Below are 14,152 nucleotides of genomic sequence, written 5' to 3'. Positions count from 1 at the left end.
TGGCCTCTGCAGAACAGGGCTACCAATCATGACATTCTTTCAAAGGTTGCATGACATATTAAACATTTTACATGACTGATGAAAAACAAAATATGATTTCTTTTTATAGACTTTGATTTACAAAAATATACACCAAGTTTCAAGCAAGATGGCAATGGATTCTTTAAGTAGCTGCATCTGCTCTCATTTTCATTTCCACAGTTCAAAGAATGCATTGGCAGTTATCAAGAAAAGAGGGAATACAACAAATTTCAAATCTGATATATCTTTCATGATTTCACCTAACATGTATGATCTTATGTACTGTACTTCCTTATTAAGTTCATCATGTGTTCATGTGAAAGCCATTGTGTATTTGTGATGGCTGTTCAGTGATGCGATGCCTGGAAGAGCTCCATGTGATACCCAGTATGACAAAGACTTGTAACAGGATAAACAATTTATTGGTTCAGGTCCATACTTTTCCTGCACTTCAAGCTTATATAGATGTTTGACATGGAAGAACTCATTTGTAATCACATTTTTACAATTTGTTTCTGAGAGTGTTTAGTGGTGTGGAGTGTTCAGATGCTCAAGTATGTCCCTTCATCAACTGCTGACAGCAAAGAATACTCCATATAACACTCCACATACGCCGTGTCACATTCATATTCCGTGGCCTATCAACCCAAATTACAATTCTTATGTATACTGTAAAACATGATATATTCGCGGCATGAATTTTTCGCGAATTGGAGCCGACAGCCTTTTTTGCAGCATGAAATTTTCGTGAACTGCCACTGGCATTCAATGCATATAGTGTAGACAAGAACTTTCGCATGCATTTTAATTTTGCGAATCTTGGCGCTCGCGAAATTCGCGAAATTAAAATGCACGCGAAAATTCCTCGTTTTACAGTATACCTTTAAAGTGTACAAATACCCTGGAAATCAAATTTGTGTAAAGATAGAATAAAATACACAAAAAACAGCCATAATGCAACTGTGATAGCCCCTGAAAGTATACATATTTTGACATATCAGTTCATATCTCTATAACAATTTGGCACTTGCGCTCTGCACGTTTAAGTTCTGCTTCATATTAAAGCGCCAGCACTGATGTGATTGTGCCCTACAATGTAGCTATATTGGTGTTAACTGTTTATATGTGTTTTTACGAATAATACATCTGTATGGAGACTCCATGTCGGTCGGTTAGCTGATCATGCACATGCATTGCATATCACTACCTTTCAAGATGTGTTTTGAAAAAAATATGAATAGCGTGATCATTCGCTTGAAAGAATCAGATGACCGACTAGTCTCTTTCAAGTCGTTTTGTTTTGTATACTTTTTAAAATTTACATTTAAACCCCAATAAATTAAAATAAGAGTGACTAGATATTTTGCAGAAGGCATGTCTCAAGTACATTCTACAAATATAGCAAACATAATACTCAGGGTATTGGTACACTTTAATCATGTATCATCACATAATTAATTTCAGGGTTAACCAAAAATTGACTCCTGGAACATGATCAGCCCGACGTGATGTGAGAAATATGTATTGGAGGAACATCCTTCAAGTTTGCTTTCTGACTATTAAACATAACTCATTTAGCATGGATTGTTTCTTGAAGTACCTTTACAAACAAGTTCTTTGGCAGTTCCAAAAGATTAACATACCCAACACAGGACACTCATGTTCACATTAACATGGTTATAACAACATTTTGATTAAAAAAAAAAAAAGTACTGGTGGGAATTCAGGATCTTACATGAACATGTATTATCATTGAAGTCTATTGCAGAAGATTGAACTTACAATTGCTATAGAAAATTTAATATTTTACCAAAGGCACTTCCAATTGCACAGCAATTGCCACAGAGGAATGTTAATCAGTATAAGAACTGTACCATAATCCAAATGTACAAAATGCATTTTTAAATTTGAAATGTCAATACATCTGTACAGTCAAAGAAGGGTTGGATCACTAGCTGCAATATCCACTCAGATCGACCATCCTCCATCCACTTTCATTTCACAGCCTGTGATGAAACTTGCCTGGAACAAAACAAGAGATGGTTTTGATTGCCAAAGGAAAAACTGCAAAGAATACACACTATTTCAGCCTTATTACTATCAAGAAATTACATCAATGCTGATGAAATATGATATGAAAAAGAGGCATCTCTTAAAGGTCCTAGCCCACATTTGCAAACCTATGAAAATCAAAACTGCATAAAACAGGTTCAATATGACTTCAAGTACAAGTTATAACAGTAACATACCTCACCTGTTGCTCTTTGTCTATACCATTCGATAAAAGAGAGAAAATCATTGTTTTAAAATCAATTTTCAAACCGGGTCAACCCGACCCAAAATCGAATTAGGAGCGCAGGCTAGCTACATACATGTAACTTACACATGTATCGCATGCATGTAGGACGTACGTGGACCGGAGCTAGCGAGCGTTATACGCATGCATACAGTGCATTTTCATTTATTTTTATGAAAGTAATGGACTAATTGGAATGAAATTTTGCACAGGTGTTACTGCAATCATACCCAAACTCCATGCTAACTATGAGACCAGTTGCTGCAGGTTTACACATGCAACACTTGTGAAAGATTACAGGTTAATGGCATGGCACCTCTGCTGATTGTAGTGATACTTTCAAATCCATTTTATACCACTCTTTTGGAACCTTTCGTTTCTCATCGGAACATAAATTGTGTATATAGGAATAAGCTCACAGGTCAAACAACAAAATGCTAATTTCAGGGTGATATGGAACAGTTGCACAGAAACTTCAAAATGTTCCTGAAAACAACAGAAAATAATACAATCTCTAGGGGCAAATTGATTCATTTATTAGATTCAAGTTGTTCAGAAGCAAATTCCTTTACATAAAATAATGCAAGTGATTGGGCTAACCATGACAGACAAATAGATGTAACTGTAACAGATTTTGGACAAAGTTTCCTCACCTCATCAGAAGCCAGAAATACTGCAACATTAGCAACTTCCGTCGCACTGCCGAGACGCCCGCCAGGCTGACGTGCAAGAAATGACTTCATGGCCTGTAAGGTAACATTAATGGTTTTTCTTCATTATTATACATGTATATCTTCATGCATTGATTATAACAAACAACAAAACAATGAGATTTCATCAATAGGAGTGTTTCTGGAAACATTTTTATTTATATAATACTAACATCTATTAAACAACATGTCCAATATAAACAGCCAATATGCTTGATCTCTCTATACATGCAACAAGTATGCTGCATTCACCACCTAACAAATATATGGCACACACAATATCCACACAAGCAGGCAAAGAACATCACATGCTCCGTTTACTGTTCATCCTACAGAATTAACAATCCATAGGAGCCAAAATCACTACAATAACTACAATAACATGGCCAGCACCATGCTTTCAAGTGGGGGGCCCACTTCTGGGTTTCATGAGCTACATTGTAACAAGCAACCCCCCACTTCCATGTTTCTTCAGCTGATTAAAAAAAGACCCTATGTACAGGTTTAAAAAAACGTGGGGGGCCCTCAGTTGAGCCTATGATCTTTCTGCGAAATTGTTTTCAGCAAATTTTCTAGAACACCTTTTTTTTATAATAGTGTGACTAGGTAACTATATCTTTGAGGCCCCTTTTCATATCTAAAAAAAAAACCACCTTACACTCCTCACTTTCAACTCTAATAATTTTTGAAGAGATAATACTACTAATTTGAAAGGAGATATTTGTCATGAATAGAAAGTGTTCATACAGCACGCTAAATTTCAGCTTCATCTAGTTTTCATTTCATTTTTGTTGCTATAATTAGTGTTCTTCGTTGTGTTTTTGTTCCATTTATTGCACAGCAAGCATGATTTGTTAAAGATAAAGCACTTGCTGAATAGACCATAATCACACTTCTTTTCAATACATACTTTTCCAGAATGTGTGCTTCCTTTCCAATATTTACATAGCTTAGTAGAGTCCATTCGAATTAAATATATCACTTTAGAATCTGCTCTTTCAGAATCGGCCCTTAACTGAAAATCCACATGTCTGGGGACTTTTATTCGTTTTGTGATGCGTATCTCACCACACGAACGACAGCAGTAGTGGATTCAGGCAGGATCAAATTGGGCACGCACCTCCTTTATCTTTTGTCAAAACAAAAGAAATAAAAAGAACAAAAATTGGGAGTGGGGTGCTTAATTTTGTAAAGGTGCCCCCTCTTCACGGAATCCTGGATCCGCCCCAGTGACAGTAATACTCTCATGTCAAACTTAACATGACGAAAATGATCCTACCAGTACTTGAGGTTACATTTTAGGCATCTTCTATTCTACCAGCGAATATCGAACGAACACTGCCTTATTGTTTGTGTACTGAACACACTTGTTCCATGTCTCCCGTGTTAGCCATTCTCTGCCTGAGTGATGGGGTGTCAATAGTTCCTGGGCAGATACAGTTACAACGGATGCCCTTGCTGACATAGTCTGCTGCCACTCCTTTCATGAAGCCAATCACAGCAGCTTTAGTAGTGCCATACAGACATCTGTTGACTGCACCTATTGCATGAATGTTGAAGAATTAATATGATAAAGGAACACGATTGATAAGCAGAAAGCATTGTTTTTCCGCATGCTAATTTTGCTCCACTTTTCAAAATGCACTTTGAGACGAAGCATACTTTAGCATGTAAAATACTTTGACTTCATTCTACTCAAACAGCAGATATGTAAACAATACACAATTGAATAATAGAGTCAAAATATGTTGAATATGTAGACATTTCATTTTGTAAACTAATGGGTGCTAAAATGATGTTGCACATGATGGTGCATAAAATCTTAAGGATTTTAATCTTTCCACTGCTAAGAAGCTCAGCAGCCAATATGTAATGCTTATGCAGTGTATATGTACAAGAGATACATGGATGCAGCATGTGACTTTTACAAGCATGATCTAATTCATTTGAGGGCAATACATTTTGGTTACTGTACTAATTATGGGTTCAATGAAATTGCATTGCACAAATCTCCTCCAAAATGAGTGATATTTCACTCCAATGTATTAACATGCAAATGATATGTTTGTTCACCCTATCATCTTTGTGATCATATGATATTCATGCTCTCAAACAATGATCACATTCCTTCTATGCAAACTTAGTGTATATCATGGACGTTACCCAACTATTGTGCTGTGGGAAAGACTTTGTCCTTTTGAAGACCCTGTTGAGAATAATGCAAGTTGTTATCTCTGATGTTGACACTTCCTCATTGACGGGAAAATCTATTGCTCCATGCTTGCTGAAATGCAACCTTGCAGACAGTTAACAGATAGGCAAGATAAAGTTTTGAAAAGGAAACTTAAGGGCTTTTTACACTTGTAAATTTTTGCTTAGCCCCGGACCAACGGTGGGGCTAAGGGGGGGCCTTAGCCCCACCGTTGGTACGGGACTATCCTTAGCCCACTTTCTGTTTACACTCGTTTTTGCCAAAGTGGGCTAGCCCCACCGATAGTACGGTACTATCTGGTTCTGCAAAATAGCAGGGGTTAGCACCGCAATTGCGGTGCCAAGCAAGTGAGTGTAAAAAGAACGAAAAAATAATCCTGGGCTAAGCGACGGGGACGAAGTCCGACCCTCACTGACCAATCAGAAACGAGGTAATCAAGTGCTGCCGGTGCGTGCGTGTACGTGTACAGTACACAGCGTAATTATGAATATTCATGTGGTTTGGAAAGTCCGGGGCTAAGAAATACGAGTGTAAAAAGGTCAGTTTTCTCCTTAGCCCCGGACAAGAGATAGTACGGGACTAATTGGCGAGTGTAAAAAGCTGAAAAAATTGGTACGGGACTAACGATAGTCCTGGGTCAGAGAAAGAAACACAAGTGTAAAAAGCCCTTTAGATTTTGAGGTCATGGCCAATGCCCTGATTTCAACCATACAATGAAATTGCCTTGACATGCAGAAAATGATCCAAGAGCATAGAAAAATTAGGTTGTTTTTGTGAACTTAGCACAGGAAGATAGTCGGTACGTTGTTTTTGTGAACTTAGCACAGGAAGATAGTCCTTCAAAAGTACAGCAAGCGTTGAATAGTCATTTCAAAACAATTATTTTTCTAGATTGGGTAATGTAGAATACACTTACAATCAAGCTTAAACTCTTTCAGATGTAAGCAATAGTTACAACACCAGAACATGATTGAACCGTTTATCTTGACTATGAAAAAGACAAAGAAACATACACTTGCAATCAAAATAACTTAAAAAAAAATGAGTAGTGTACCTTTAATGCTGGATGCTACCGAGGACATGTTTATGATACTTCCACTCTTCTGTTCCAGCATCTGTGAAATGAAAGTGACAGTTATGAAATTAAAGTTATAGCATGAATCACAAGTACATCATTCTTAAAGTCTTCATTAGCACTATGAGAATCCCTATTCTCATAGCATGGTTTTATGCATTCTGTGACCACTGGTACATAAAACAACCATAACGTACAAAGACCAAACAATCTAATAATCCACTAAAATCTCATGATGCATTGACTTACAGGGTACACATGAAATTCCATTAATCAATGATGTTCACTCTCAGTCTTACATAAGTCCAATACCCTTCCATTATACATAATTTATAATTGACCCCCCCCCCAAAAAAAACAAAAAAACAAAAAAAAAATCTACGAAACAAAATTTGCAATGAGTATACAGTGTTCATTGTAACAAATGTATCCAGTTACTTGGGTAATAATAAAGTAAAGTGCATTGAAATTCTTAACAAGTCTGAAATGCGCTATAAAAAGCAAGCTATTATCATTATTATTATTATAATTTAATGCAATGTGTTAATGAAAGGGATATATCACACCTTTGGTAAGATGGCCTTGGTCATGAAAAACATTGATTTCACATTCAAGTTCATGGAAAAGTCAAAGTCTTTCTCCTCTGTGTCCAGGACTGTACCATGAAAGACAAAACTGCATGGAAGGAGAAATGTGACAAGTAAATTTATACATAAATGTGAAAATCTCAGGACTGAAGTCTGAAAATTCTAGCCAAGATCTGGAGCTTTGGAATGTAACTTGCAGCATCTTGAAGCAAAACACATACATGGTGTAATTCTTTTCCAAGGTGAAGCACTGGCAAATTGAAATGTAATATACCTTATATTCTCCTTGTACAATAACAATGTACAAAGTTTCATCCCTGCAAAACTTCAGTCAAAATTATTAGTTATATTCTTGTATTCTATGGTACACTAGGACCCCGTTTACAGTGCGGGGCTGGGCCTTGCCGCGGCCGAGCCCAGCCTCAATTGCGAGGCCGGGCCCCTCAATTTTGTCCGTTTACACTGCCAGACTCGGCCATGCTTTTGATTCAAACCTTTCAATATTTTGTCGTAGTGGTGCTCTGCTTGTAAACAAACACAATTTAGTATTGTCTGGTTTTCAGACCCTTTGCCTCATGAATTCCGTGGCGACGAAGTCGCCGTTCAGGCAAAGGCCTTTGCCGAAGAAAAAAATCCTTTGCAGGACAAAACCACCTTAAACTATACTAGTTTTCGACGTTGAGGGGGTTAATATCCTGAATAGCGAAAGATACAGGCAGAGGGTTTGGAAGCCAGACTAAAATTGGCCACGCAATTGGCCGCGCATTTGGCCCAGTTTGCGTTTACACCAAGAAAAGGCTGGGCTCGGCCGCGGCTCAACCGCGGCCGAGACCACCTCAAGAGCGAGGCCAAATGCGAGGCCAATTTTGGCCTCGCATTTGGCCTTTTGCACGTTTACACTGAAATGAAGGTGGGCTTGGCCGCGGCCGAGCCGCGGCCGAGCCTCGCACTGTAAACGGGGTCTAATTTTAGGAAAAAAAAATTGAACTGTAAACAGACTTGCAGCTCAAATGAAATTTTTTTTTTGTATGTTACAATAAGAGAGTGGGAAAACAAATTAAGTCTTTTGTTATGTGTTTACCTCAACGATACTTTTTTCTTTAACTTTGTATGAACTACTGCCTGCTTTGAGTGTTTATAACATACTGGTCCTATGACAGAAATGATTCGCCCAAGAGGAGATCACAAAATGCATAAAATTACTTGCATCTGGGGATCATCCAATCTTTTGGAGGGGGGGGGGGGGTTGATGCTTATAAGTTGTATGCTATTGAGAAGACTCTTCATTATACTTTAAAGGGCCATATAGTTTTGGTTGAGATCTAATATTAGGTTTCTAACATTTTTTGGTGAGATAATGAGAAACCTCTTATGAAATAGGAAAGAGCATGTAATTCTAAGAGGAATTCAAGGTTTATTTGATGAAAATTGGTTTTGAAATGGCTGAGATATCCAATAATGAGCAATTCTAATAAAGTGTGGGACCCACACTTTATTATGATCACTTTGTTTTATTTTGTTTTTGGATGTTTCAGTCATTCCAAACCCGATCAATTTTCATCAAATAAACTTTGAATTCCTCTTAAAATGGTATGCTCTGTACTATATCATAAGCGTTATCTTGGTATCTCTCAAAAAAGTTAAAAGCCAGGTTCTCATCTACACCAATACTGTACCATCCCTTTAATAGATGCCTGGACTCAAATGATTCAAATACAGTACAGCACTAATAGTATACAGTACTGTAAACATCACCAACAACATAATTCATTCATATTTACCCAGCACAGTTGAAGAGCACATCAATCTTAGCTGGTAACCCAGCAACATAGGCTGCAACATCCTCCTTATTTGTGACATCGAGTTTACCCACAGTAATGCCTTAAAAGCACACACAAGCACACACAAAAGAAAGAGACAAGAGACTGTAATGGGTCATAATCTGAAGACGGGAACAAAGAAATTCTTGTCGGATATTAAAGGGCAAGTTCACCTTCATAAACATAAGGATTGAGAGAATGCAACAATAATAGTAGAACACATCAGTGAAAGTTTGACGAAAATTGGACTATCGATGCAAAAGTTATGAATTTTTTAAATTTTTGTGTTGGAACCGCTGGATGAGGAGACTACTACAGCTTGTGAGTCATATGCGTACAACAGTATAAAGAAAATGTAAAAGAAAATTCAACATATTTTCATTTTTCTCGCATAATAAAGGAGCTCTTGACTTGCCTCTTTCTAAAGGCAGGGGGAATAATATTACCCATAACATTTGTCGGTAACGAGTCAGGGGAATGTGTACTTTTTTCAAAAGATGGAATTTTGTGAAATTCTCTTTATATTTTCCTTATATTGTTGTACGCATGTGACATCTAAGTTATTCATACACTGCAGTAGTCTTCTCATCCAGCGGTTACTGCACAAAAACTTCAAAAATTCATAACTTTTGAATGGATTGTCTGATTTTCCTCAAACTTTCACTGATGTGTTCTACTAATATTGCTACATTCTCTCAATCCTTATGTTTATGAAGGTGAACTTGTCCTTTAAATGCAACACTGAGCACTTTCAATATGCTTGACATCTTTTCTGCGCAATTAGGTGTGCAATGAGGCACAGAGAAAAATAATAGTATCACTCACAAAAAAATTGCTTTCCCTATATTTATCTATCTCTGCTTCTTTTAAATGTCAGTGAGGTTCATTCATATTAATGAAATATTCACCTCTTTCTCTCTCTCTGGACCGTTTCATGACAATTACCCCCAAGAACAATTATCTCTCCCCCTCCCCACCCCCCCCCCCCCTCTTGCTAAAAGGTTAGCGTAAAGATGAGGTTTAGGGTTAGGTCTATGGTTAGAGTTTGGGTTAGGGTTAGGATTAGGTTCAGGATTAGGATTAGGATTAGGGTTAGGGTCAGGGTTAGAGTTTGGGTTAGGGTTAGGATTACGTAGGTTCAGAATTAGGATTAGGGTTACGGACAGGGGAAGGTTCTAGGGTAATTGTTCGGGGGGTAATTGCCCTAGAACCCTTTCTTACAATATTCAGGAATTTGGACTATCGTCATACCCCTATACTATCTATTACTTCCAAGATGTAATCCTCTTGTTGAGAATGAAATGAAAAGATCTATTTGGGTAGTTACCTGCAGTGTCTTTGAGTTCACTCAGTTTCTCAAGGTTGATATCTGTGGCATACACAGAAGCACCTTCTCTGGCAAATGCCTGTACAATAAACAAGAAGCGTGCACAAAATATTTGATTTATTTTCTTTCAAGCTCACTTTGCAGGATGTACAATGCAGATTTCTGGGCCCTATTTCATAAAAAGTTTATATGATAGCAACTCCTGCTGGCATGGCAATTGTCATGGTAACAAGAAGCCAGCTTACCTGATTGGCTGTTAAGGAGAATTTGAAGATAATTGTCATTTTTGTTTGTTAGATGTTTTCCCAACAACAAAATAGCATGTGACTGATATACATGACATATAGGCCTACCTGCAATAATAATGATAATAATAATAATAATAATAATAATAATAATAATAATAATAATAATAATAATAATAATCACAATAATTGACAGAGCTTATAAATAGGCCTAGTGTTTAACACAAAGTGGTAATGTCCCTATGTGCTCAAAAAATGGAAAGATTATATAATACATAAACATACAATTCCAATTACACAGTGATGGTACCGAGTTTCATGTTTGCTTACATGTTTATGTAGAGTTTGTTCGCAAAATCCCATAAGTCCATACGTATTTGCCAAATGGAGATATTTGCGATTAAAGGTCAAGTAAAATAAAGAGAATAATAACAAAATATTTGCTTCTTTTGACCATAACTTCAAAAATGTACCTTTATATGCAGAGACCAATATGTCATTTAAAAGATATTATTTTGTTCTTTATGACAGAGACCGTGCTTCAAAATCTTCAAAAATGGACTTAACAATATCGGTTTTTGCGAACAAACTCTTCATATTTTTTTATTGGATTATGATTATGCCAGTATACGAGTATATGCTTCACTTGATTATTATTCGTCCCCCTCCATTAATGCATTTATTCGTCACCACACAATCAGACCTAGTGAGAGTAAAGATCCAAGATATTGTGCCATGGTTGTATAAACTTGTATGTGTGACATAATCTCTATATATTATGTCAGTCAGTGCTTTCGCTATCTCCTCATTTTCCAGTGATCTCGTCATTGCATTCCTAAGCTACCGGTACTCTATCATTGCAAATTGCTATTATCAGCGAAGACCCCAGAAGATATGTAAACCTCAGTCCTCAACTTGCTTTAAGAAATTATCCTGGAATATAATGATGTTTTAAGGGAAATGAAACCAACTACATGTACTACGTGGATTGAACGAATGTATAAATATTAGTATATTACACATTGCACTTTGCAGTAAGGTTTGAGGAAGATCAGGAAATCCATTCAGAAGTTTGGTGGATAAGAAGACTAAACTAACAATTCAAGATATTGCACACAGAAAGCAATATAATGAAATATATAAAGAGAATTCAACATACATATTTTCAATATATTTTCAACATATATATTTTCTTTATTTTTCTCGATATTCAACTACCTGGGTACCGGTATATATATTTTCATTTTCCAGCATAATGAAAGGGCCTTTGGCTTACCTCTTTTCTTCTTCTTCTTCTTCTTCTTCTTCCTATACTGTGCAGAACCTCATAAGAAGGCAGGGGGCCATACAGACCAGTAAGCCTAGGCCTATACATATGCAAATGTGCCTGTATATACACAGTACTTCCCTTGACCTTTTGTCTATATTACCCCCTGCCCGGCCCCAATCTCCAAGTTCGTTTTCATGACCTACTCCTCAAAATCCTATCTTGCTACTATAACAGACCTACTATGAGCAAATAAAAGACCCCAGAAAATGTGCCATTCTAGCCCTGAATAATCTTGAGTCCCCTCACACCAAGTCCAGGACCAAGGGGAAGGGCAAGGGAGGTTATATTGGGTATATATTCCTGTTTATATTCATCTTTTAAAATGTCAAAGTTCACAAATACCCTTCCTTGCAATTTCCCAAAGTATATTTGAAACTGAATGCCAATTTTTACTATAAAAGCAGGCAGGTGGCTATATAATATGATAAAAAGGTCGATGAAGGCAAACCCAACCTCTGTGTGGGAAGAAGGGGGGCGGGGTTGCTGATCCAGGCAGGATCGCGGGTCGCGTTATACTTTGTGCATTGTATTGCCGTATCATGTATCCCACATGTCATGACCTGGTGCATGGAGTGAGCAAAAGCATGCTGCAGGTGAATATAAGAAAAGGCGCCTTACCTCTGCGGTAGCTCTCCCGATGCCTTGAGCAGCTGCAGTAACAACGGCAACTTTTCCGTCCAGACGACCCATACTTAATTTAAACTTCACTCAAAGACAATAAGGAGATGTGATAATATAAATCTCGACGCGATCACGCAAATTATTACTGTCAACACGCAGCAATCAAGCAGTGGAGGTGTAGTCGGAATCCCAGGTTTCGCGTGGCGGACAGCTACTGTATTGAACACTGCACAATGTCTTGTTGTCCAGTTTTCTACCTGTGCGTCATTTGAGCTTTTCGTGAGGCTGCGTTCACATAGGGCATGCGTTCACATAGAAGTATATACTATTCGGGTATTCGGGACTCGTTTTCGAGCGCACGCGAATACTGGTAGCTAGCTTGAATCGAACCAAGGAGCTTGAATCTCCTTGGTTTGCGCAAGGAGCTTGAAACTCCTTGGTTTGCGGCTCCAGCTTCTAAACTCTTTGCTGGGAAACTGTACTGAGAACATGCATACTATGCTGCTGGGGGTGGGGGGGGGGGGGGTGGGGGGCTGTGATCGAGCTGGAGCCGGGAAATCTATAAAAACCAAGAAATGTGAAAACAACAGGAAATGTGCAAACGTCTTGCCGTGCGGAATATGCAAATCTCTAAAATTGCACCAGCGGTAGATGTAAACATGCCGTGAAATGTGCAAACAGCATCCTGCAATGATATTTTCTATACCGCGAGTGCAAGAGAAATCTCGAAGGAGAGATAGGGAAAAATACATATTCCCTTGCTTTAAAAATTACATAAAATCGATAAGCCTTAAAAAGGTGTGTTTTGCCACGATAATTAAAGGTATATATGGAGGAGAATTTTGCGGGTAATGCGAGAAGTGATAGAAAGCCAATGCAGCGTAAGAACAGGAGTAATTAATGAACGAGGAGCAAAGGAAACAATAGGCCCGCCTCCCCCACCCTCCCCCCTCCTCCATCACTCAGGTGGTCCCTGTACCGCATGCGCGTTCCCGATATTTCGGTAAAGGTTTAGGCCTATATCATATTGTTTACTATACATTCGGGAGAAAATCCCGACAAAAATCGTTGAAATAGGGGTCTGGAATTTTCAAAGAAATATTTTCAATTAAAGGGTGGCTTTCAAATCTTCCCCCAACAATCTTGAATTGGGGCCCCGAACAGGGTTAGTTTCAAACCCCTGAAAAATTCTAAAATATACGGGGGCGCGGCTTCTTGGTGTTTTCCCCGATTCCCCTAATGTGCTTACTGTGCCTGTTTTGTTATACAAAACATGCCTGGCTGGCCTTCTTTTCGCCTACATCTCCTCTCCGGGTATATTCAGCATGAAAAAGTCTGTATACACATTCCTGTTCATCATTTATAAGTGTTGACATTATATGGACACTCTAATTTACCTCGGAACTCAGAGTCCCTTCGTTTTGGGAGGGAGGGGGGGGGGGTGCATGCAAGATAATAATCATTTTCATCTTCTGGAAATATTATGTAGTAGATTTTCATCAAACTTGACATCAGGGAGGTGTAACATTACTAGGATGATAGAATCTCGATTCGTTCAGATGAGCACCCCCTGAATGGGGGCGGGGGGGGGGGGGGCAAATTGGGGTGGACTTTCACCCCATCAAACCCCAAAGGAATTGTCACAAAAATATTTTTGTTTTTCTAATCATTAGCGCTATTGCGCTGTTGCTCTAATAGCAGGGGCGGATCCAGGAATTCCGTAAAGCTGGTATCTCACTGAGCGGCGAACGTTTGCGAACGTAGCGAATTTGAGATTCGCCAACTTTTCTGACGAATGTTTGCGAAAAATCAAAGTTCGCTTCTGCCATTAGCGACAGTTAGCGACTTTTAGCGATGTTTAGCGACAATTAGCAACACTTTAGCGAATGTTTGCGAAAGTGTTTGCGA

The 14,152-nt window shown here is 38.2% G+C and overlaps 1 protein-coding gene across 1 annotated transcript; it reads right to left on the bottom strand.

Moving 5' to 3' along the window:
- Nucleotides 1-285: 285 nt before the first annotated feature.
- Nucleotides 286-12,455, bottom strand: LOC139739113 (dehydrogenase/reductase SDR family member 6-like). The gene is made up of 8 exons (XM_071649732.1): nt 12,242-12,455; nt 10,049-10,127; nt 8,683-8,782; nt 6,881-6,989; nt 6,294-6,354; nt 4,395-4,567; nt 2,971-3,063; nt 286-2,043 (listed from the first exon to the last, which is right to left on the bottom strand). Exons 1-8 carry the CDS (start codon nt 12,311-12,313, stop codon nt 1,990-1,992), a joined length of 741 nt encoding a protein of 246 aa, XP_071505833.1. The 5' UTR covers nt 12,314-12,455; the 3' UTR covers nt 286-1,989.
- Between the last annotated feature and the right edge of the window lie 1,697 nt (nt 12,456-14,152).

Source organism: Diadema antillarum, unplaced genomic scaffold (genome assembly GCF_040938485.1).
Source record: "Diadema antillarum isolate AM-2024a unplaced genomic scaffold, OU_Dant_1.0 seq00000783_RagTag, whole genome shotgun sequence".
Taxonomy (NCBI): Eukaryota; Metazoa; Echinodermata; class Echinoidea; order Diadematoida; family Diadematidae; genus Diadema; species Diadema antillarum.
This window is presented reverse-complemented; position numbering and strand designations above follow the sequence as displayed.

Bases quoted from the DNA above. Each gene is read 5' to 3' on its own strand.
- LOC139739113 (XM_071649732.1), bottom strand. From the start codon at position 12,313: ATGGGTCGTCTGGACGGAAAAGTTGCCGTTGTTACTGCAGCTGCTCAA. The intron at 3,064-4,394 runs GTGTGTTCAGTA...GTTACCTTACAG, and splicing joins ACACGGGAGACATGGAACAA to GCCATGAAGTCATTTCTTGC. The intron at 2,044-2,970 runs GTGAGGAAACTT...GTTTTGTTCCAG, and splicing joins TATTTCTGGCTTCTGATGAG to GCAAGTTTCATCACAGGCTG.